At 43.4% G+C, this 24,944-nt stretch overlaps 1 protein-coding gene across 1 annotated transcript in view; it reads right to left on the bottom strand.

Annotated features, from left to right (window-relative positions):
• The window catches only part of AKAP6 (A-kinase anchoring protein 6), a 232,942-nt gene extending 230,293 nt beyond the window's left edge, over nucleotides 1-2,649 (bottom strand). The window contains exon 1 of the mRNA XM_044436216.1: nucleotides 2,601-2,649. Coding sequence (XP_044292151.1) covers nucleotides 2,601-2,623 — 23 coding nt within the window. The 5' untranslated portion in view covers nucleotides 2,624-2,649. The remainder of the gene's footprint in view (nucleotides 1-2,600) is intronic.
• Between the last annotated feature and the right edge of the window lie 22,295 nt (nucleotides 2,650-24,944).

Here is a 24,944-nt window from a genome sequence, read left to right as displayed (position 1 = left end):
GATATACTGCTATTCTCCACTTTCTAAATTGGCAAAACTCCTAAGTACATTCACTCTAAGGTGTTTTCTTTTGTTTTGCTTTTGTCTTGTATTCCTACTACAGACAACCATTTAAAGCCAAAGGCCATTAGATGTTGGAGAAATAGCTAATTGCTGATTCTTGTAGCTCTATGTTGTGTGCTCATTTGTAATACTTTAAAAGTGTTTTAAGCATGAGAATGTACCACTCTCCAAATGCAATCAACCTTAGCACAACAGCAAAATCCATATGAAAATAGAGCCATTTGATAAATCAGATGATGAAAAAATAAAGAAGGACAAGTAGTCCAGAAAAATATAAAGAAGGGGCTGCGACATCTGTACCAACTTATACTCCTATTCAGGCATTACTGTCAGAAGCTGTAGTGGCAGGTCTGCACACACGGCATTCCTGCCAATGCTCATGTGTGTGCTTGCCCAGTGCCCACCTTCCAGCATTCAACAGGAAGTTTTGATGAGGGGTCCTGAATATAATCATCTGCATATGCCTAGAATCAACAGCTCTGAATTATCTGAGTTCCCAATGGCATGGAGAATTCTGCGGTCAAATGCACTCAGAATCCCCTTTCAGAACTTACCACTCAACATGGTCAGAAATTGAGCCAGCATTTGTGTGGCATGGAGTAAGGCTGTTGTCATACCTGCATAGCATATATTTTAATCGCATGCAAATTCACATTTGCATCACTAAACCAAATTTGGGGTTGCCAAATCCTCATAAAGTTAATTTGATAAATATTGAAACAAAGCACATGTTTACCCAAGTTTCTTTGTTATTTTTGTAAGCCATCTTGAAGTATATGAGGAACTGATAGATGTGTGTGTGTGTGTGTGTGTGTGTGTGTGTGTAATTCCCATAAATGTATCTCTAGATCTACTACATGGGAGATGTGTTTTAATTGATCCCAATAACAAATGAATGGCCATACCAGTTAAAAGAAAAGGTTATAAATGAAGTCTTCCATGTCCCCATTCAAAGGCAACACGCAATATCCTGGTCACAGATAAGTGATCAGGAGTGAGGATGGAAAAGCCTTGGGGTGATGATCAGTGCTACTGCTTTGTCCTTAAAAAGGGGAAATAAATCTATGCTTCCGCCCTGGAGAGGGAAGAGCACAGCTATCAAGAACTAAAGAAAATATAGCCAAGAAGGAACAGTTTGTTGAGGCTTTGCTAGGAAGGGGAGCAGTCTTGCTTTACTCAGAAGGCTGGCATGTGCACACACACAGGCTAGAAGAGGAATCCCATGCAAGCTTCCAGAATGAGTGTGTGTGTGTGTGTGTGTGTGTGTGCGCGCGCTTGTCGCCCTTCATGTGACAAGTTCTACTATACAGTATTCAGCATTTACACAGCCATGTTCCAGCAGTCTTTGCTCCATATAGTATAAAATATAATGGCCCATACTAGAAAAATATGAGTTCATCATAACAGAAGGTGAACCTTCTGTTCATATAAGGACATCTTTATTGCATTTAAAACTGGTACTTGGGAAACCCCTAATATAATATTCATACAGCAATACAATTCAATATATATAAATATTTTGTACTCTACAATTGCAATCGTAAACCATGTGATTAAGAGTAGGTCCCCCTGAAATCAGCAAGACTTACATCTGGTACTTTTGCAGGGGACTGGATTTGAAACCAAAAAAATCGGGTTTTTTTGCAATTGTTATTTTCACCCAGTACGATTTTGATGAAGAGTAACAGTAAGTCATTCTCTTCAGCATATTCATAGCAGTTTTGCATTCTAAAAGCAGTAGATCTTGATGAGGCCCATGAAATTTGCTCCTGCCAACTTGAGCATAGCTCCCAGGCAAACTAATTATTCCCCACTGATCAATATCTAGCAAATACCAAGGAAGCAGTACACACAAGTGCCCAGTAGCTGTTCTACTTAAAATCAACTCCTTGCAAACCCTCCAAGGCTCTCTCATTGCTAATGTGCAAGACAAGTAGTAGCACCAACAAGCTGGTACTAACACGCATTTTCAGAGCATGTTTCTGTACCAATAAGTTCAACAAACCCTCCCAGGTTCAGTGCAGGAGGTGGCAGATGTAATTGTGAAGCAGGGAGGGAGTCTTTTGCTTCTCATCAGCCTTGGTAATTAGTGACCTGCTTTCTCTTCTCACACTGTCGAGTCTGCACAGTGCTTTCCCCTTGCAACCAACACTGCCACTGTGTTATATTGGCAACTATTAAAATAAAGACAAATCCTTTCTACTTATATCCAAAGAAAACCACAGTAAATCACTGCCAAGTATACGGCCTCCACGCCTCCCCTCCCTCCACACACATACACAAATCAAGAAGATCGGAACAGCGTATTTCTATCTTGTCAAATTTCCTACATGCACAATTAAAACAGAGCAGGGCTTTCTAACTCAGACCTCTCTAGCTGTTTCTATGAAGCACATGCTTGCTTGAAAGACTATGTTGTTGCATGTAGAAATGACTGAATAATTACACCCAATTCTTATGTGGGTGCCAAAACAGCACCAAAAGCTGCCCTAGTCCAGCTACTTAAAGTACAAAAGGAAAATGAGGCTCTCACACACATTCCTGAGGGAACTGGCATCATCAGAGGGTGTCCTCCCCGTATTGTCACGCTTCATACTAATCTTAGGGAAGCCAGGCCCCTCCTCCTTGTCCTTCTCTCCGTCCACTCACGTTCTGCTTGGCAGAATAAGGCAGAGCATCCTGTCATCTCTGCACCAACCTATAAAATCATCCTGGTAAGCGAGGGCAAATATGAGCCTGATTCATGGACACTTCTTGGAATGAAAAGCAGCCAGTGTCTTGCTGAGCGCAATATTGCTCCATTCCAAGCAGAGAAAGCATGAACACATTATCAAAGCCTTTAAAGAAAGAATAAGACTGGCTTGCAAATGGAGCTCCTAAATCCTGAGGCGGAGCAAGGCAGAGTGTGTTTGACCAAAGCAACAAAGCGTTCCAGCTGCTGCGTGCCCTAATAAACTAAACAAGCACTCAACGGGATAATTCAGTCATTTCTGGTATCTTCCTAATGCTGTTATTTCCTGCAGCTAAATGGATTTAAGTATCCATACCGCTTTGCAGAAAGAAGGCTAAATCACACTGGTTCACCTTTTGTCCAAGTCATAAAAAGCAGCTCTGTAAATTGAGCTGTTGTGATTGTTGGTTTGATAATTCTTATTCCACCTTTTAGAAATTTTTCCCACAAGGAAGCTTGCAAAATAGATAAACTTAACCCCTTAGGATAATATATTTTTTTAAAGTTTAATCACAATGCACCAGCACAAGAAAATCAAACAGCAGCCGGCAGCAACATTAAACCAGCATTGTGACCAGTATCAGTTCAAGTAAAACCCTTAAAATTATGAAGAGGCATCAGCAAACAAACAGGTTTTCAATATTCCCTTAAAGGCTGATAGTGAAGCAGCCTGTTGGTATTTATATACATCAGTTGCAAGAACTTGCTAAGACTACCTTTGATGGGAAGTATACATAGTATAAAAACATGGCATCTCAAAAACCCAACTTAGAAAAACAGAAAACAAACCTACTGCACAATTTTAATAGATGCACTTTATACCTTACATCCTAATGCTTCAGCTTTCAGAATCCATCATAGATTTATATGTGCAGCACTGGTCCACTTCATGAGTCATAGAAATCAGCAGATAAATACAGGATTGGAGCCTAACGCCTGAGGCAGCTGTTCCATGCTGCTATGGAGATACCCAATCCCCACACACAGCTCGGCTGCTGCACCAGCTTTCGTAGAGCTGCTTGAAGAGAGGGCATCCACACAACTGGAGACTGAGGCACGCCACCCACAAATAGCATGCCCGAAATAGTTGGGCAAATGGCTCCGTGATGCTTTCTCTTGTGTATCGCACTCTCACAAACATAAATCCTTTTCACTGGTGCAACACTGCAAATAGCAGCTTCATCTGTGAATTTTTCTCCTAATTTTCTGTACAGCTAGACATTAAATGTGAGTCCGCAGGGCTCCGGATTGTGCTGAGGCACAGGTGGTTGTGGAAAGAAATAGAAGGTGGTCTGGTGAGCTTTCCCTGACCCAAGTGGAGGCGAGGTGGGTGGAGCCAGGCAGAATTGCCACTCCCCAACTCAAGGAGGCATTAATTACCTCCCTGGTCCAGCTGGTTGTACCTTCTTTGCTGCATTTTATAAGACAGGAGGTGCAAGGATCCAGTACAAAGGTGGTTGTACAAACCTGTCCAAGCTCCTTGTCAACATCCGCGAGCTCTTTCAACTGAAACTCATCCAGTAAAATTGGACCAGGTTGCTTTAACTCTGAAATCTAAGTCCACTTTTCCTGGAAGTGCCTAGCAAAGAAATGACAATGGGGCTCAGATGGTTATAAACATGGATTACTCTGAAAACCTCCCCTGAGCAGCAACAGAAGTCTGACCAGGGTTAGTGAGCTGTTGCTTCTTTGCTGCCCGCAGTGCCTCTAAGCATGCCTGGCTGTAGGCGCATAGCAGGCTTCGACTGAATCCAGTTGGGTTTTACTCTGTCTGCCCTCAGGCTGTCTCCCATGTTGTTTCATCTCTCCTAGCGCTGGGGTGTACCATGGAGCTGTGTGAACTCTACTCAAGGAGGGCTCTCAGGAGTGATTGTGCCAACTGTCCAGGTCATCTCTGTGTTCTACAACTCCAGCAGGGCTTTGATAGGACTGCCAGCCATGTCAGCCAGATTCCAACCACCAGATTCCACCCCTGCAAGCACTCTGGAAACCATCCAGATCCATTAGCCTAAGGGGGTGTGGGGTGAACCATCTTGATTCGTCCTCTGAAGAGAGGAAAAGATGCCATCAGTTTGAATTAGCAAGAAGTGATCTGATCAGAACAAAGGTGTTCGATCAAAGCCCCCCCCCCCCACACTCAGAGCCCCATTCTCATATCTACTTCCTCCCCCCGCTCCAAATGTAGCCTAGAGTATGGAAGGCATGCCATGAGTGGAGCTGGCTGGAGACAGGGGTCAGACTAGATGACCCAGGAGATCCCTTCAGACTTGCTCTGTTTCTATGTTGTTTCTATGCCCAGCTACATGTGTTGGACTGAAAGCATGTTGAGACAGTCCTGTGGTTATCATGGTGTCCATGAAATCCTGAGCCACCTCAGACAAAATGACTTCAGCCTAAATTCTGAAGTCCCCCAGAGCCAACAGCATGGGGGACTCCAATATCAGGTCCAATATTGGGTCTTCCATCCACTCAGGTAGAGAGACTGATGGATGGGCAGCACACCAGCAAAATCCCCAGCCTGACCTGCTGGCCCAACACAAGACGCAAACACCTCAGGACAGCAGTCAGGCAGATGGGGTGTCTGGAGGGAGAGAATGTCATGCTCCAAGTTTTCCTCCATGCATTCAAGGCAACAGTCCATATCTTTGCAGAAAGCTCTTCATTCGCTAAAGGATGCCCAATAAATTCAATCACCAGAATGTATCTCTAAGCATACATAGTAAGCTTGGGCTCTTTGGAAGGGCCAATTTGGAAGCCTCTTTCTATGCCCCGTCCTCTCCCAGGTCCCCACCCAGCACCTGTGCTTCATGGCTCTTCTCGGGACCTGCCTGAGCACTTGAGGAGAGTGGCCTTTTGATAAGCACCGCTTCCTTCATCTCCAAGGCCGGAGGCCCACTTTCCCTCTGCCTCCTCTCCTTCATTTTCTGTTTCGCCATCCAGCTCAATGTGACCCATGAGTGCACACCAAGAAAACAGCCATTGTCATCCCCAACATGCTGAATTCTTATAATCCACAGCAACTCCCCACCCTGACCCTCAAGTCCACCCTGATGCTGAACCAACTACCCCAGTAGGCACAACTGGGAGAGACTAACTCCAATCCCAGATCGCAGATCTCAGTGCCTCCTGCCAGGACAGTTGCCTCACCCAGTATTAAATCATGGACGAAGGAGCTCTTATTTTGCACTGATCTGCCATTTCAAAGCAGCATCCAGAGGCCTGAGGAAAGGCTGCCAGGGCAACCATCAAACTTGCAGGGACAAGCAGGACTAGAACATGGCACAGCCATTAGCTGCCTGGGCTGCATCCCCTTACCTTGCTCCTGACACCGTATCTCCCTCTATTGTCACTACACTGACTGGGAGCCCCATGGTCTCTCAGGCATGTTCCCAGGTATTTACAGGCCACTCACACTCTTAGCAGGTACAAACCAAGGAGCAAAGTGAGGGAAAGTAAGAGGTGCCCTCACTCTTGTGGCATCCCAGAGGGGCCAACCAAAGGGGGACACCCCAACATGGCCCTGCTTTATGTCCCAGGAGGCTGCCAAGGGGTAAGCCCACCCCGCACTCAAACAGTCCCTTTCACAGGACTCCCAATGCCTTGTCACCCGTCTCCAGGGTGTGGCGCATCAGGGCAGGATCATGTCAGAACTGGTGCATGTCAGACAAAACAGCATGAAGCATGTTTAGGCAGCGGGAGAGAGAATGGAAACGGAGCAGTGCTGTGCCCACTGGATATCACGAATACGAATCAGCTCTGAGTTTCCCTCCCCTTCATTGTCACATATTGTAAAAATAAGCCTAAAGCACAATGTCACCAGCTGTCAATCATGAAAACAATTCCTCTTCATTTCCAAGCTCGTTAAAACAAAATAAAGGCTGAAAAGGGGGATTTTTATTAAATAGGTTATCTTGCTGAATTTCAAATCAGATTATGGGATAACTTGATGCCAGGGAGAAACATCTTTGTCCTGATTCATTTGCTGTGTAACAAAACTGCTCCTTTCTAAAACAAGGCAAGTTCACAGGAAACAAGAAGCCACACAATGGAGAAAGCTACGCAGCATGGCTTACTTGCTCCATGCCTGTGACAGACACAGACAGGCCTGACAGACACTGGGCACAGCAGGGCAGTTGCTCTCCTTGCCCCAGTTCTCCCTGAGGTCCTTCTGACCTTGTGGGAGCACCAAAGAAAGCAGTGGGGGTGTCAGTTGATGAAGTGAGCCCAAGTCCAGCCCAGGGCAGCTTCTTTCCCTCCCTGCTTGCAGGGCAAAGCTGCTGCTCAGTTTCAGTTATGCCCAGCAAGGGGAACGGAGATGAGAGGATCCCGCCTGCTTCTCTGCCCCATCTGTTGGCATCGGAGGGAGTGTGTGCTCAGCTGGGTTTCCCCCAGCTTGAACCACGACCGTGCCTGCCCTGCAGTTGGGGCTGCAGGCAGGAGGAGAGGGGCCATGGGTGGCTGGCTTTCTACTGGAGGAGACTAGCTGAATGCACCCCCCCCCCCAAGTCTCAGCTCCCACAAGTGCCATTGCAAGCAAAGATAGGGAGGTGAGCTGCATCCTGGTGGGTCTCCTTGGGAGGAGGCAGAGGAGGACAAGCCTGGCCAGAGGGAGTGAGGGGGCAGGTGGGCACGAGCTGATGTTTGCTGTGCACTGGCACCTCAAGCAGGACCACAGCTGCCAGGGTCATAAGCACTGAGAAGGACTTGGGCAGGTGGCATGCAGGTGGCAGTTTTGCAAAGTGCCACTTGGGTGGCTGTCTTTGCCAGTGCTCCAGAGCTGCCTGGCCAGACCAGCAAGTCTTTCTGCCACTCTGACTAAGTGGCATGCAATTTTTTTGGCGTGACCTTGGCTTATCTGGATTTGTCACCTGCCATTACTTCTTGAGGTAGCTTCATGGGAAATGCATCAGGCTCAGATGGCATGCTAAGCCAAGGCAAGGGTTCCAGGCCACCATGGTTTCATGGGTCATGCAACCCCAGTTAGCGAGTTGGAGCATTCTTTTCCAGTTTCCTAAATCATGATTTATAAATTGAAAAATGGGTGTGAATGATTGCACATTCTTCTCACAAGCTGGCACTTGAGGGAGGAAGGGGAGGAGCGGGGATCCCAAATGTTCACAGAACAACATCCAAAACCTGCCTGATCATTTGCTGATCATTAAAACAAACCACATGCCCATGAAATTCTTCACTAAGATTCATACTCCATCGCAGCGTGTCTTATATGCAAGCCATATAAATCCAGACGTGTATTTACTTGTATGTGCACAGGAGGGTGGGACTCCAATCAAAAATGGTTCCAGCTTCTGTAGAAGCCAGTGAACACTGACTTTCCCTAACTGGATGCTGATGTTCAGTGAGTGGGCATCAGGAGATGGGGAAGGGAAGCCTGGGAGGGCGCAACTGTGATTCCCCATGAGCTTTTGTATATGTGGACATAGTCATGAATACAACACATGAAAGGGGGCTTCCAAATGCACTTGAGGCCCCAGTTGTGAAGGCTGATCAGAAAGGAGATGGGCCTTTGCTCGGCCATTTGGTTTCTTCCATTCTAATATTACAGGAGGCCTTTGCTACTTCGTGCATCTCCTTGTTGACAACACAGCAGAATCGTTGCTGATGCCAGAGCAAACTGCAGTACTTCTGCAGTGCTGGGGGAAGGCAGGGAATACCTGTAAAGAAAGGTATGAATAGACCAGTGCACTTCAGTTGTCTCCTATAGTCCTTAGGCAGGTGTTAAGCACTATAATTGGACAAATCATTTCTTAAAAGCACACACTTGGAAGATTTAGGGAGCAAAAAAAAAAAAAAAAGAGTGCATGGAACTGGATCAGATAAAATAAAAAGTGATCATAGTAGAATGCATATTCTGCTGGGATGCTGTACCTTGTTGGAAGATTTTATATATCAGAGTTCACACCTGTTTCTCAGGAGAATAGACCTGTGGAGATGCAAGGGTCCTTGGTAGCACAAGCTGTTTCTCACTGTGTCTTAGAAAAACAGAGTGATAGGAAAGTGGCACAAGGGAAGCAGTGGAGGGATGTTAGCTTTAGGCCGCTAATGACAAATTAGCAGCTTCACATGAAGTGACAGTAATATGCCAGTATTATTGAATGGTTGACTTTTTTACTTTAAAGTATGCATTGTCCAAAGATTAGGTCCTTTCCTGGCCTTCCTTGCCTAGCAAGTTACTTGAGTGCTCTTGGAAGACTGGCCAGCCTGCTGGCACACTGGCTTTCCTAGGTGTCTCCTCCTTTTCCAGTCCTCCATTACATTTTATGAGAGCCGGTGTGGTCTAATGCTTAAAAGAGCAGGACTGGAACCTCAGAGGTCTGGGTTCTGGTCCTGCTCAGCCACAGAGCTCACTGGGAGACTCTGGGCCAGTCACAGACTCGCAGCCTAATTTACTTCACAGGGTTGTTGTTGTGAAGAGAAAATTGAGGGGATAGGTGATTATATAAGTCAGCTTGAGTTCCTTGGAAGGAGAAAAGGTAGGATATAAATATAATAAATAAATTAAAAAAAACCAAATGTCTTTTTCCTATTGTTCATGCTCAACACGTGTGCACATGCTCAGATTGTCCCCCATTGCAAGCAGTGGAAGGGGGCAGGCAGAGGGTCTATGCGGAGTGCTTCATCTGCCACAGTCCTGGCCCTGTTTGGGGAAGAGAGCATCCACCAGGGCACCCACAGCCCACACTGTTGTCTGGTTTCGAGCAACCCTGGCAGCCCAGCCCTGCAGGAGCGGTCTTCTCCCAGGCACGGCCATCCAGCCAAGGGCAGGTATGAGAGAGCTCCTCAACTGTGGAGCCTCTGCAAAGACAGCTGCACTGGCAAGGAGACCCTGTGCCAGGAAGTGCACCTGAGAAGCAGCAGGCAGAATGTTAAGATGGTCTCCTTTTGGGTTCGTTCATTTCCTTTTTTGAAAAGATGCATTGAGCAGTGCTGGATTGCAAACAGTCCTGCCTGGATCGATATCTCTCTCTCTCTCTCTCTCTCTCTCTCTCTCTCTCTCTCTCTCTCTCTCTCTCTCTCTCTCTCTCAAAAGTGGGACACATTGCAAAGCCATCTGGCAACGGTATGCCTGAACCCATCCGTGTATTCTCAGGGAATACAAATCATGGATGGAGACTGGAGTTTTGATTTTGGAGCTCAGTTGATTGGCCAGAGAAAATCTGCTAGCTAAGTTTGTCCTCCTTACTGTTCTGTAGCGGTAAGGGTGGCAAACTTTCCATTTTCTGTAACAAATCTCAGTGGCATGGGAGGTACCTCACTGAGTAGGGGAGAGAGAGGGATGCATGCAGCCCATGAGCTGCATGGTGTTCAACCACAAGCCGTTCCATTCAGATGTTGAATGTGTACATTCATTATACTCCCAGGATAGCAAATCAGACCTTGCTACAGAGGCAGCCCAGTGCTCTGGAGGAATATAAGCACGCCTGCTAACTCCTCTTAGTCTAGGCAACTAGTTCCTGAAAAGCTACCCAAACTGTGCCACTGCTAGACATCTGCTATCCAGCCTGTCATTGCTGGCCTGCCAGCCCCTGGTCCACCTGTTGCCAAGGCACCAACCTGCCTTGTTTTCTGAGCACCCAGGAAAAAACTACAAATCCACTTAAAATGGATTTTGCTGGCTGGCTGGCACGCAAAGCAGCCTTTGGCTCTTAAATCCCTCGGATATTGCATGGTGGCTAACTGAAATGGTCCTGCTGTACAATTAGGCAGAGAACATGTAAAAGAGAGAGTTAGCTGCACGAATGCTGCACAGATGAGTGGCTGGGCAGAGGGATGGAATGGGCTTAGTGGGGTTCTCTTTCCTGGTTAAAATGCTGGGAGAAGAAGGATCGGAGTCCCTTCTGCAAAGACAAGGTAGAATTCTGCATATACTTTGCCATCAGGCGTTTGGAAAGTAGCACAAAATAAATTGGAGAGCACAGAGCTGGAGCATGATTGCAAGAGGTGGCAACTTTTAGGAAACAGCAACATCTAAGAAGTGCTAAAGGCCATGGAAGAAGAATTAACAGCTTGAGAAGCAAATCAAACACAACAAAAATCCAACCTAGAATTGAGAGAAAAATATTAGAGTTGATCCATCACTGCTGTGATAATGAACAACAGAAAGGATCAGCTGTGATAGCAGTTTGTTAAATAAACTACTGAATGGGAAAACTGTGATATTTCTTACCCAGTTCTCATTGCTGTGGTTTCTTTTGGCTGGAATCCTGGGGGCTCCAAGAGAGTATCTCAAGGGCCATAGGACTATTTGGGTCTCCCCCTCTGAGGTCTCACCACCCAGCCTCTGCAGACCTCAGCTGGGGAGATCCACACAATCCAGTGGTCTGCCTCTCTTCCATCCCCAGCAGCTCTCCCCATGCTGGGAGAAAGAAAAGGGAGAAAGAGCTTTAGTATGTAGAATGGGGAAGAGCTTTGGACCTGAGATTTCCAAAATGCTTCCAGTTCATAAACATTGTCCCATCAAGGAGCAATTATGCCAGCCTTGGAGATGGTGTACAAATTTCCTCTTCCATCCTTTACCATGGGGAGGAAATCAGCCAACTTGCTCCAACCTTCAAACAGGAACATAAGAAAAGCCATGCTGGATCAGACCAATGGTCCATCCAGTCCAGCACTCCATTCACAGAATGGCAAGTCAGCTGTCCATAGGATTCTCAAGCAGGGTGGATACAAGACTTCTGTGTGATCAGAAACTGTTATAGGCAAGCATGTACTCTATGATTACAGAGGTAGCATATAGCCAGCAAGACATCGTACCCACTAGTTGTCTTCTCCATGAATTTGTCCAGTTCCCTTCTAAAGTCAACCAAACTTGTGGCCATCACTACTTCCTCCAGCAGTAATTTCCACCATTGAACTATATGCTGTATGAAGAAGGCTTCCTTTTGTCTGTCCTGAATCTCCCACCAAAAGCTCCATGGGAGAAAAATGTCTCCCTCTCCTCTTTCTCCATTTCATGCATAATTTTAAACACCTCTGTCATGTGTCCCTTTACTCACTTTTTTGCTGCACTAAACAGTCCCAGTTGTTGCAGCCACTCTTCATAAGGGATCTGCTACAGTCCCCTGATCATTTTTGCTGCCCTTCTCCAACCCAAGAATGTCCTTTTTTCTGGGAAAGTGGCCAGAATGGATGGACACTTTGGGGCATCATGAATTGAAATCTGAGCACTAGTAAGTGAGTACCTCTGTGCCTAAGCACAAGAGTGGAGAGCTTTCTCTCCAGATATATGCACCAACAAATGATAAGGATAGAATAGGGTTGCCTAAATAAAAACATATATGTGGATTTACCTTAAAGTGCTATATTATATTAACATTTCACCAGCTTAAAGGTTTTAAGAAACATTTCCTTTCTGGAGTACATAGAAAGATGCATCTTTTTCTTCATTATTTCATGAGACTTGTAGGTCTATCATCTAAAGTAGAGCATGGAACAGAGCCATATGGCAGTAATGATACAAAGCATGAAATGTAATCAGGCTAAGTTAAATTTCCCTGTCTTCTATACAATTTGAGTTACTTAAACAAAAGAAACAGTGGGTGGCTTGAGTCAAATAACATTCACTGTAGGACATCACATACTACTATAATAAACCAGAAGAATTGGTACAGTTCCCTTTTTTCCCTTTGGTTAGTTTCTTTATTGATCCAATCTACTGAGATACATCTATTTGACTTTTTCTTCTCTTGCTTTCTGGCAGACGCAACCAACTTCATAATAGAGAGTGCATAAAGAAATTATTTAAATATTGTAGCATGAATTGCTTAAACAAGACAGCACAAATTAGTTTGGAATGCCCATGTACTATAAATTACAGACTATAATTACAAAGCTTTCACCACTATGTTTACAATGGTGGGAGATAATGACAAAGGAAACAGCCTTCAGGCCATCATCCCGAGAAGTTCTTCATGCGTGTGCAGCAACTTATGGGCCATGGCAAACCTTCCTTCACCACCACTCCACCTCTGTGCTGCAACTCTTTTGTTGCTTTCAAAACATTCCGCATAGGATCCACTCCGGAGAAGGAGATGGGGGGGGGGGGGAATGGGAGATGGTGCCCCATCTATACCTCTCCTCATTGTTTGCTTATAAGGGCTAGGGTTTACAATTGCTTATAAGGGTTTTTCTTGTAATCTAATGGATAATATATCTTTTTAAAAAAAATATTTATTATGTACTAGATTTTTAGCCCTCCCCATTAGCCATAAAGCTCCCTAATATATAAACATGTAAATTACCATGACATCACTGGAGGATCATTTTCTACGAAATTGCTAGGTTTAAGAGTTTTGTTCCTGCAACCTGGATCTTTAAAGAGCTTTCTTCAACTGAGTAACCTCCTGAGTAACTTACCTGAAGCATCTTTTAAACTTACCTGATAGCACTGTTTAAAAGATGCTTTTTTTTGACAGGCAAAAAGAAAGAGCCATGGTACCTCAAAACGTGATTATTTTCTTTTGCTTATTATATCAGAGGAGAAAAGCATTCTAAATGATAATGTGTAGATTACAAAGCCTTGTGTTGTGGCCAAAGCTATACAGGAGTAGACAATCTATTTCCAGGGGGTGTGTCAGAAGTCAGTAACCATTTCCACCCACTGAGCAATATAAGGGGGATTCCAGCATGGGGCCTGGGCATACCAGCGTGCTTGTGGAAAACCTTTCTTGGTGCCCACCATACTCCCTGCCACTCCAGAGACATCTTAACCTGAATTCAAAGGAATGATTTTGCTGCTCAGCCCCTACCTTTCTCTTGTATTCATGTTTTTGGGTAGGCAGGCTGGCTGGGGAATACTGGGAGCCGTGGGCCTTTTTTCCTATCTAAATATGCATAGGGCTATGCCATTACTTTCCTTTCAGTCTCACTGCTTTGTCTTTTGGGAAATGCGTAACTTGTGAATGCGGATGCCCCTAATGGCAGCCATTGTATGAATGGGAAATTCCATTCTGTGAGAGAAACTGCAACACCCCTCAAAATTCCAAAAGTTTCCCCTTCTGAAAAAACCTGATGATCCCAAACTACAATTTTTAATATATTTTAGCTAGAACAGTAAGCAGTATTTTTAATGCTGCTAACAATCTAGCTGTATCTGAAGCAGCCATTCAGTAAATTTCCATTCAGGAATGACACTAAATAGCATTGATTAGGGCTGTCTTCTTAAGGAACCCAGAGGTGCTACCACACAGTTTGTCTGTGTTCACACATTTTCATGTAAACTTACCAAATTTGCACTTCCCACACCAATATGCAATCCAAGCCATTGCCATACTTGAATATTCACTAGCAAATGTTGTGATACTGTCTTTCAATAAAAAGTGTATTAACAAGTGCATATTAGAGGAAAGTACACACAAACTTTTATATATTAGTGAAAATTATCTACAAATGCATTATTCTAGGGGAACTTGCTTGTGAAAAATCCATGTATTAGGCAAAGCTATGAACAAATATGCAAGTCTTCTGGGGAAGAAGAGCTGTGGATAAACATAGAAAATGGACTTATTACTATTCTCACTCATAACAATTCACCTTCAAGCCTGTTACTCATTGTAGTCATTACTCCTTCTCCAAAGTCCCTCCTAGCACAAATGCTTCAGTTTATGTGGGTTGGTACTTTAGGCCTGCTCAGCGGAAGCTGTAAACTTGCAAATAGGTATGAGAGGGTTGAAATCCTGTCAGACTTGCAAAAGGCTTCAGACTTGATGCTCAGGTAGTTCTTCTGTTTTTTGGCATTATTGTAGGACATTACTAGATGGATAGAATTGCTACTTCAAACACAGACTGATACTTACCTCTTTCTAACATTGCCAGTCTTGCCCATAGCAATAACATGGTTTAAAAGGAGATGATCATGTAGCCAGGAGTCTTGATTGATGTGCAATCTGTATAGAGAACGATTTGAACGTACTACAAATAGCAGCTGCTCCTGATTTACCAATTTTATTAACTCCTTATCAGATTATTTGGAAGTTTTATGTACCATTTTTAAGCATAAAGTTGGCAAGGTTGCTTCATACTGCAAAGCTTTTAAGTGTTTTGTGTCTTGATGAATTTAGTGTTTCTGTCATACATCATCAGGTTCCAGACGGATAATGCTGGAAAAATAAAGTAAAAAGGTGGTGTGGACCAGAACAGTATCATATTTCTTGTAAAGCCTCCCACTCTAAAATGATCATCCAGCATCCTGCAGTAGATGGCCCTAATCCAACAAGGACTGAGTCTACTGCTACATTCGGTTATATGCATGCCAAGGTGACAAAACTGCTCTCACCCCCCCAAATGCCTAAGATTCTTGAAAGCCCTGCAGTGACTGAAGGCTAGTCCACTAGTGGCTGCAATCCTGTACTGTGTTTCCTGAGGCCTAATTTTATGTCCATGACTAACTCAATGGGACCACCTTTTGAGTAGGCATGTGAAAAGTTCCACTGTGAAATCCAGTCTCTTTTCCCATCTTCATGCTAGGAGAAAGCTAGGAACATCAGAAGAGCACTGTGACATCAAGCCAAAGGCTCATCTAGTCCAGCACTCTGTTCCTATAGCAGCCAATCAGATGCCTCTGAGAAGCACAAGAAGGAGATGAGCCCGAATGCACCTTCCATTCATCTTCCCCAGCAAGTGGGGCTCAGGGGCATAGACACATGTACAGGGAACATCAAGGAGAGATCGAGGAGAGCATGGCAGTGCAGCACAGTGACAACAGTGGATGTAGCTAATCTGTGTAGCCGTGCTCTTAACATCCAACCCCACTGCCTGCTAGGACAAATGTTTGGAATCTAGCAGTGATAAAAGAAATGACACCAATGCACCCCACCAACACACAAAATAATATGCCTGCGTCTTCATGCAACTTATTGCTAGGCATGCGGTGGGATCTATTCTAGAAGAAAACTGATTTTCATCCCATTTCAAATCATCCTACTGCTCAAAAATAGCCATAATGTCCAAAACTGGAGGCTCAGGTTGCACTTGCAAAGATGTCAGAGGTGAGCAATAAAATTAAAGTGTATTATTAGAATGCCCTATCCGTGCCTGGCTTAACAAGTCAATGGGAGTGTGGCTGATGGTGGACAGCAAGCATATGCCTTACTGTTGACATCTACAAGACCAGGCAGTCCATAAAGATATGACACATCTTCACAGCTACAGAACTGTCAGGAAAGCTATTCATGTGATACGAAATGTATAGCTGTGACACATAGGAAAGAATTCTGTTTTGCCGAGGCTGCTAAGACCGAAGTTGCATTGTCACTTATCTGGGAATAATATTCGTTGAATTCAGTGGGACTTACTTCCAAGTGTGCATGGGTAAGATTGACCCATAGTGGACTGCAATCTGTATGGCACAATCTAGGGAACAAGTCCAGTTGAAATCAATGAGACATCAGAGTCAACATACTTACAGTTGCACTGCATGCCTAGATTATTTTACAGGAAAGGCTGTGACTATATTTATTTTGGTAACCAGATTTACAAATATTGGGTTGGATCCAGAATCTCCCTCCCTCTAAAGGAATGGCCCCTTGGGCCTGTAGGAGGGTTCCAATCCAGTGGAGAAAACCCAGTGGCACGAAGGGGTGGAAAACACTCTGTCAATCCCCTCCGCCCCCGAAGTTCTCTATGCCTTCCTCCCATGCAGTTTTCCTCAGGAGATTGGGCAGCCCTCCAGAACAGTGCAGGAGGTTAGTTTGGGGCTAGCAGACTGAACGGAAATCAATGAAGATTTCTTCCTATCAGCAAAAAAAAGAAGCTGGACCCACTCCAATGACTTCAATCATGCCTTTAAAATGAAAACATTCCAGCTACTTCTGGGATGCTCTGTGGGCTTCTTCTCTCACAGCACACCAGAGGTGCTGTAAAGAGAAGCATCGCTATTTTTCAGTGGTAAATGTAAAGACTGCCTGATGTAAGAGAGATGCTTTGATTTGTAGGTTTATAGGAAGGGCCCCCCACAGCTTAAAAAGATGGCCATGGTGGCTAATCCATATTGACCGGACTGATTCTCATAGCTTTTTTTCCCCCCAGAATAATATACACTGTAGCCAACAGGAACAAGAAGGGTTTGCTATGGATTTTCACATGGAGAATCAGTCTCGAGGCTTCATGTGCCTAAAACACATCCTGGACTGGGACATGAAGAGCCATCAAAGAATATGCTGAACATTCTCAAGTCCAGCTGAACACAGTAATGATGAACAGGCTATGTATAATCAGCAAGTCAATACACATGTTGGTTATATGTATATATGCAGATATATATCTGGGGTGGGCAAACCAAGGCTCGGGGCCACATGGGACTCTTTGAGTTCATTTTGCCATTGCCACCTGCAGGTGCTCAGTTGTGGCTTTCAAACATCTGACATTTCCCGTATGTGATTTTGCCGTAGAACAAGTCGGCCACCCGATATACATAGATGGCTTGTTCAGGATCATTCCAGGACTGAATGTGCATAGATGCATACAGTGTAGCTCTTTGCTATGTATCATTATCATCACCATTTATAGCCCTCTCTCCATCTAGAAAGCTCCCAGAGTGGTTTACAGATCAACAGCAATTCATGCCTTCAGGATGACATCTACAAAGGCCCTGGAGTGTTTTATCCCATTTGGCATCAAGTTGCTGTCCTGATGCACATTTGCAGAATGAGAATGGTACGTGTTTGGCATTTGGCTGTGTGAAATTACCTTACACCAGTGGTGTCCACCTTTTCAGACCTACAGGCCACCGATGAGACTGGGTCAGGGACCACACAGGTGTGCCCATGCACACAGGTGTGCCCATGCACACAGGCTCTCACACAGACACACACATCTCATGAGCCTGATAGAGATTGTGCTTTCCTTTGTGCTCGCAGGGGCAAGGAAATGGTGGTCTTTACAGGAGAATGGATGAAAGGGAGGATTTGACAGCACTGAGAGGCCAGGAGCTGCAGCGAAGGTCCTGGGCTATGCGTATGGGCCTTGGCGTGTGCACCCCTGCTCTGGGGGGCAAATTGTGCATGCTTTCCAGTACACTGAAACCTCAGTTTCAGACTGACACCATGCCACCCTATGGGGTGCTAGGTGCCTGCCACCATGAATTACTGTTTCTATGTAAGTGCTCAGGGCCACTCAGTAAAAATAGGCCCTGCTTCCAAAATGTAAATTCAGAGTGGCAGGAATGGATTTGTCCTCAAGGCAGGTCCTTTGTAGATCTATGTAACCTGACAGAGAATGGACATCATAAAAACATGTAGGCTGGAAAAGGAAATAAAGACAAGCAAGGGAAGGAGTGGTGAAAAAGTGCAAGAATTTTTTTTCATAGTTGTAAAAAATGCAGAGTATATTAATACAGTCTCTATGCATAGCTTTTAAATTGCAGAGATCTAGATTTTTATGCCGGAAAGGATTATATCCCATTTAGATGAATAAATCTAGCCTTTGAAGAGTCTTCTAAACTAAATTGCACAGAGAACATGGGGTAGGATCCAGTAGCATAATTAGCACCCTATTGCTAATTATGCTGTGCTAGCATAAATTAATGCCAGCACAAAATTATTAGTACTTGGTAGTGCAAAAGGAAAAACCAACAGCAGCAAATCATAATTTTCCTCTTTTTACACTGGCAAGCACTAATGGTATTGCACTAGTGATGAATTACAATATAACTTGTGGATATGGATAACTTGTGACAATCCAGATTTTTTGGCTGATAGTTCCCATGCTCCCTCCTATTTTACTAAGCTGGCTAAGGCTGATGGTTGTTGTAGACTTACTGTCTGGAGGGCTGCAAGTTGTCCACCCTTGAGCCAACGTATCAAAACTGGCATTAGTACTATAACACCATTGGATTGTATCCACTGACTTTAGCAGCTTTGGATGTTATTTAGGATACTGTGCAAGGTGTGAATATTCTCATACTATATTTTCCTTACATTTCACTTTGCCAGAATTACAGTGAAACATTCTATTTTTACTCAGAAATAATAGTTTCAATAACTCACTAAACTGTTCGTTATGTCTTGTTGCTACTGTCAAAAGCAGCATAGACACCTTTCTGGTGTGTGCAATGTGGAAGGTGCAAGACCTCCTATGGTGAAGCTGCAGCCATAATCTTCGTGATTCCTAACAAAGAAAGACTGGCATATGTGATCCCAGATGTAGATGAGGAAATTCTGTCCAGTTCTGCTTCTCTTCTTTATGGAAGAAGTTTTCCTAAGCATCACAATACAAGATGAGCAACTAACTCACTGCTGGTCTCAAGAGTAGAAGACGCACATCCTGCTTGACATAAGGAAAAGAGCCAAACTTATGTGCTCTGCAACCTGCCTTAACAAGAAGTCATTTGCCATGTACACCATGTCAGCTTTCATGTCAGTAGCTTTTCTCACAACTTTACAGTTGAAAGAGTGCATGTAGAGTCCTTGACTATGTTGCACTTATTTTTTAATAGAAGCCAAAGGAAAGTTAAGAACCTCATGTATCAGTTTATCTGGAATATCTTTAAGGACCAATGTGTGAGTCAATATGTTGGCACCATGATGAAAGCAGCAAATGCTTTCATGCTAATAAAGCTATAATGCTATTAAAATGTTCTTTTTATAGCCCTAGATGGCCATGCTGCCATCACTCTGAGCTGAGGAGGCTTCTTTCTACCTGAGTTCCTTTAGAATTGACTTTCCCAACCTGATGCTGTCCAGATGTTTTGGACTAGAATGCCCTCATCTCTGGCCAGCCACCATGCTGGTTGAAACTTATGGAAGCTGTAGTCCAGAAATCTGGAGGGCAAAATAGAGGGGGAACACGCCACAGAGACCACTGTATGATGCCTAAATTCGGTGGCATCTTTCTGTGAGCTCCTCCATTTTCACGGGGAGCCAGTAAAAGTGAAAACAGCACTCCAGCCATCTGTGGGTTCCAGTGATGACTGAGTGGCGGTATCATGTGGATAATAGCAGAAGGGAAAGTGGAGGACCATGTGGATGCTGAGGGTAGTGTGTATGGGGTGTGTGTGTGTGTGTGTGGCACAAACATGTCTCTAAGAGCTCTGAGGCATGCTTACAAAGGGCAGAGAGGCATGTGATAATTTCAGCATGACACCCACCGATCCTGTTACAGGAGCAACTATGTAAGATAGTGAAAGAACCATGACTGGTTTTCCTGCCTATTTTTAGAGTAAATGAAACTCAGTCTTCCCACTCACCACCACCACAAGGATCAGAACTGCGGTGCTATTGATTTATAAGTCAAATAAACAAATTAAATAAATTAATAAACCTGTCCCCTTTGCTGTTTTCTTGCTCCAAATAATACCACCGGAGCTGTTAACTGTAGGACAAAATGTGCAAGTAGCCTATATATCCTGAAAGTTAGGGGCCTGTCAAATAGATGCATTTACCTCTTTAACATGTCGTGGAGGTTTTGAACATAGATCTTCCAGTATGTCACCTAATGGTTGCCTAAGCCTGACATTTTATCTCATGTTACAGATTTATATTTCAGCAGTGTAACTGCTTTAGTCCTACCCTGCTCTCTCCTTCTGTATGAAGCAGGTTGTCCACCTTTAAAAAATGCCATGCTGTTACTTTGGTCCATAACACCTTTTTAAATATTAAAAGAAGATATTTTGTGGATCATAAATTCAACCAATTTCTGATAACGAAAGCTTGGGAGTAGAAACAAACTGAAATCTTCAAGGAGTACAATGGAAATTGTGGCCTGCTTTCATAGCATTCAATAAAACTGGGAGCTGGATGGCACGAACATGCAATGATGTAACTACGCAAAAGGAGTGCTGGATTCATCCTGAGTTTAATGTGCTTCTAGGATGAACCAAGAAGTGGTTGCCAACAACACCCAGAGCTTCTGGCCTTAGGAAAAAGAAGTCACAGCTTGAAAGTGATCTGTGGAAAAGACTTTAAATAAAACTTAAGTTTGTTTATAAGGCAGAATCTGTGGGATGTGATCCACCGATTCTGAAACATGATGGCAGTAGTGCCTATTGAGGAAAAATAACAAATTATGACTTGATGACAGAGAAAGAATGGATGGCTTGAAGTCGTCAAGCACATTCAACCTGCAAGCTCAGAACTTAGCTGAGGCACAGAAGACTTGGGAAAAAATTTAATTTCTACGTGGGTGATGCAATGGCAGATATAGAGGAATCTTTGAAAATGAAAGTTTTTCTATATTACTCTGGAGAAACTGGAAAAGAACTAAGCTAGATGCTGTGTGCAACATACCCCAGACATGATGCACTTTGGTTATAATGATAGGTTGTTTGATGCAATCCCAGAAAGAAGGAAAATATGGAAAAATACAGCTTTTTCAAGTGGGACAAAGCAACAGAGGAAGATATCAAGGAATACTGCACTAATTTAAAGATACTAGCAACTAGTTGTAGTCTTGGAATATCAAAAGACACCTTGTTAATAGACTGGATAGTTTGTGGATACAGGACATTCAAGTACAAGAGAAATTGCTGAAGGACATCAACTTTAAAATAGGTGACACTGAAAGTACCCTTCAAATGCTGTACTCAATTTTAATTTTCATGTCAACATGGAGACTGAAAGTGCTTGCAACACCGAATTGTCACATGTCGCACAGTTACCATCTGCAGAAGAGCATATACAAGTAAAGGGGCATTATAGCAATAGTTTTTGAAAGCCCAGGCAGATCAAGAGGCCAACAATGATTTTCTGTGAGCAGTGGAGTGGAAAAAGCTGAAAAGCATTAAGATGACAAAAGCAGTAATGGCTTGATTTAATAGCACATATTGTAAAGATGTCACAGAAATGTCTGTTCAGTAACTGGAAATAGAGTGGGTGGAAAAAAATAACTGAGGGTGCTACAGAAATAGGAAACCTCAGGCTCCCAGTTACAGGTAACTGAAATGAAGAATAACTCAAATAAGTTTGTTACTTCTTTTGGGCAAGACAATGGTATTTTAGCATGCATTAACAGAAGTATTACTTCCAAATCATGAGATGTAGTAGTTCTACTAAACTCCTCACTAGTCAGACCTCATCTGGAATACTGTGTCCAGATCTGGGCACCAAGATTTAAGAAAGATGCAAAAAAGTGTCCAGAGGAGGGCAACAAAAATGATCCAGGGTTTGGAAAAACTGTCCTATGAGGAGATACTGAGACAAATGGGCATGTTCAACTTTGAGAAGAGACGACTGAGGGGGGACATGATATCCCTCTATAAGTACTTCAGAGGCTGTCACAGAGAGGAAGGTCAGGAATGCAGGACACAGAATAATCAAGTCAAGCTGCAACAACCCAGATTCTGGCTAGAGATCAGGAAAAGTTTCCTCACTGTCGGAGCAATATGACAGCAGAACCAGCTGCCTGAAGAGGTGTTGGCCTGTCCCACATTAGAGACATTCAAAAAGAAACTGGATGGCCATCTGAGTGGGATGGTGTAAATTGGTGTCCTGCAACAGCAGGGGGTTGGACCTGATGGCCTTCATGGTTCCTTCCAGCTCTACTATTCTATGAGTCTGTGAGGTCTAGGAGGAACTATTAAGCAGATAAGCAAGAGGGCAAGTCAAAAACTGTGAAAGGGTTCACAACACTTAGTGGGCCTAAGGTTAAAGTTCACAAAAGATGAAAGAAAAACAGAAGAATGGGTTGGTCAGATAATATTGGACTCAGTCTAGAGGAGCCCTCTCTGCTTTCTTTTATAATGGCTGTGGCCGGGAAGCCTGGCCCATAAACCAAAGGCACTCAAATTTAATTGCAGTGGTGCTTATTACTTATGGCATAAGTGGTATCAGGCTCTTAAGGATAACCTCAGGAGACCACATGGTAGAGACCCAAGATGTTTGTCACAAATTAGCAATTGTCAAAACAAAACCAAGAATGTCAGTATCCTTCCAACATAAAATCATAACCAAATAACATTTGTCTTGGTTTGTTATGAAAATTTGGAAGTTAGCCCTCCCTGACAAGTGAAATAAGCTTTAAATGCGTCTCCAAGAAAGATTTCTGAAATGTATATTTAAGCCAAAGAATTATGTTACCATGTTAACCACAAACAGTGGATGCAAGATGCTCACTTGTATAGAAATTTCAGCCTGCTAGTCTTATCCAGACAAGTAAAATGGGACACAATTTGAAATAACTCAATTGACTGAAATAAGCAAATAGGGAAATATGCACATAAATAATAAAACTGCCTAATAGTTTACAATTTTCCACATAGGATATATTTGTATTTTATTACCCTGCTCATCCTACAATGGTTCTTGCAGTATTTTTTCCATTTCTATCATATACAAAGCCACAGAAGGAACCATTACTCTGCACATAATTCCTCTCAAACTGAGATTTCCATAACTAAATCCATCTGCTCCATTTTTTAATTTATTCAGTGCACTGAAACATAGCCTTTCCTCCTCCTGCAAGAGACCTGAGGCAGTTTATGAGGTTCTTCTCCAGTCCATTTTATGCTCATAACAACCCTGCAAGCTAAGAGACCATTACTGGCCCAAAGTCCCAGGGTGAGATTCAAGGTTGAGTGAGGATTAGAACTTGGATCTCACAAGTCCCAGTCTAACCACTACATGACACACTGGCTCTCAATGTAATATACTAAATCAGAACTGATGGCTAAAGACAGAAGCTTTATACAATCTGAAGAGAAAGCAGAGCATTGTATTATTACTGTTTTTTGCTGTTTCTCTTTTTCTAATTTGTGGTGGGCCACGGTTATGACCAATAAGGACATACACTTATTACGGAAGAAGGTAAACATTATCTGGCTGATCCATTCTAGCAGAGGGAGGGCAAACACTGAAGGTAGACCAGGACAAGTGAGCTGGATAAAGATCAGTTCTTCCCCTGCCACCTGCTGCACTTCCCAAGTATGTCTTACGGAAACCATGGGTTTATGTTAGCTTCTGTTGGACTGGGAGACTAAGAAGCTTACATCATGCACTAGCTGAGGCAGCTAGCATCTAACCCATTTCCATAGATACTACATGCCTCATGCTTGTGAAAGATAATCAGCTGTGTAAAAGTTTCTATGGATCCCCTCACCAAAACTAAACCATGGTGTAGCTCTCAGCAGTCACCTTTTCTTATATTCTTTGCTTCTTGTTATATTCCTATGTGCAATTCTAACCCCCAAACAATGGATTAGTTGAAATCAGTGGTGCTTATTTCAAAATAAAGGGCATAACCCAGAAAAGATAAGCATGCTTAAGTCCAGTGCTTAAATAACACAGATGTCAGAGGGGGCCTGACCCTTTACCTTCTCCTTCCCATAATTGGAGTGCTGTGTAAATCCCATTGAAATCAAGCATTCACCCTACAGGAAGACTTCAGTAGATTGCCCTCAAGAAAGTTGAGTATGGCCAAGAAGCCTCAACTAACTCAACCTTCATTTTAAAAGATTTTAAAAGATTCTCCAGCCTTCTGTACCTTCACCAGTTCTACTGCATCATCGGAGACATTAAAAATGATTCCCCTGGATTTTTTTTTGCCTGAATGGTTTTGACTAATTTACACCCCTACTCTATATATGTGATATTGGGTTTCCATTTTTTTTCCTCACTCCAGTATCTATTACTTTGCATTTCCTTGCACTGAATTTCGTCTGTCATTTTGCTGCTGAGATAGTTTTATAGCTCTTCATAGTCTCTTTAGGAGTTTACCAACTGAGTTAGTTGATGTAAGCTATATATTTAACTGCATTATTATTCACTCCCTTATTCTAGATCAAATATAAATAAGTGGGATGAAAAAATTAAATAGCATTGGTCCTAGTAAATGTCAATGATGGGAAGAGAAGCAAGGAACTACTGTGGAGACAGAGCTACATGAGAGCCCCTTCTGTTTATGAGGTACCACGCTCACGATATTTATGCAAAACACATCTATCACAGTTGGGACCCACGCTAATGAGTACTGCATAGTGAGCTTGTATCACGTAGAAGTGCAGTCGCAGGTGAACCTGGAGGAGCTGGAAAGCAGATGTGTGCTGGGAAATGGCCCTTTAGGAGCCCTTTGTTCTTTATGTTTGTTTGATTTTCAGCTCAATTAGCTACACAAAGATGTGAAAGTGCGAAGGAGTGAAAGAATGGTGATATTTTAAAAAAGACTAAAAACATTGGCAGCCTCTCCTGCACCCTGACAAAAAGTC

The sequence above is a fragment of the Varanus komodoensis genome, unplaced genomic scaffold (assembly GCF_004798865.1).
Source record: "Varanus komodoensis strain SLA01 unplaced genomic scaffold, ASM479886v1 scaffold3, whole genome shotgun sequence".
In the NCBI taxonomy this organism is placed as follows: Eukaryota; Metazoa; Chordata; class Lepidosauria; order Squamata; family Varanidae; genus Varanus; species Varanus komodoensis.
This window is presented reverse-complemented; position numbering and strand designations above follow the sequence as displayed.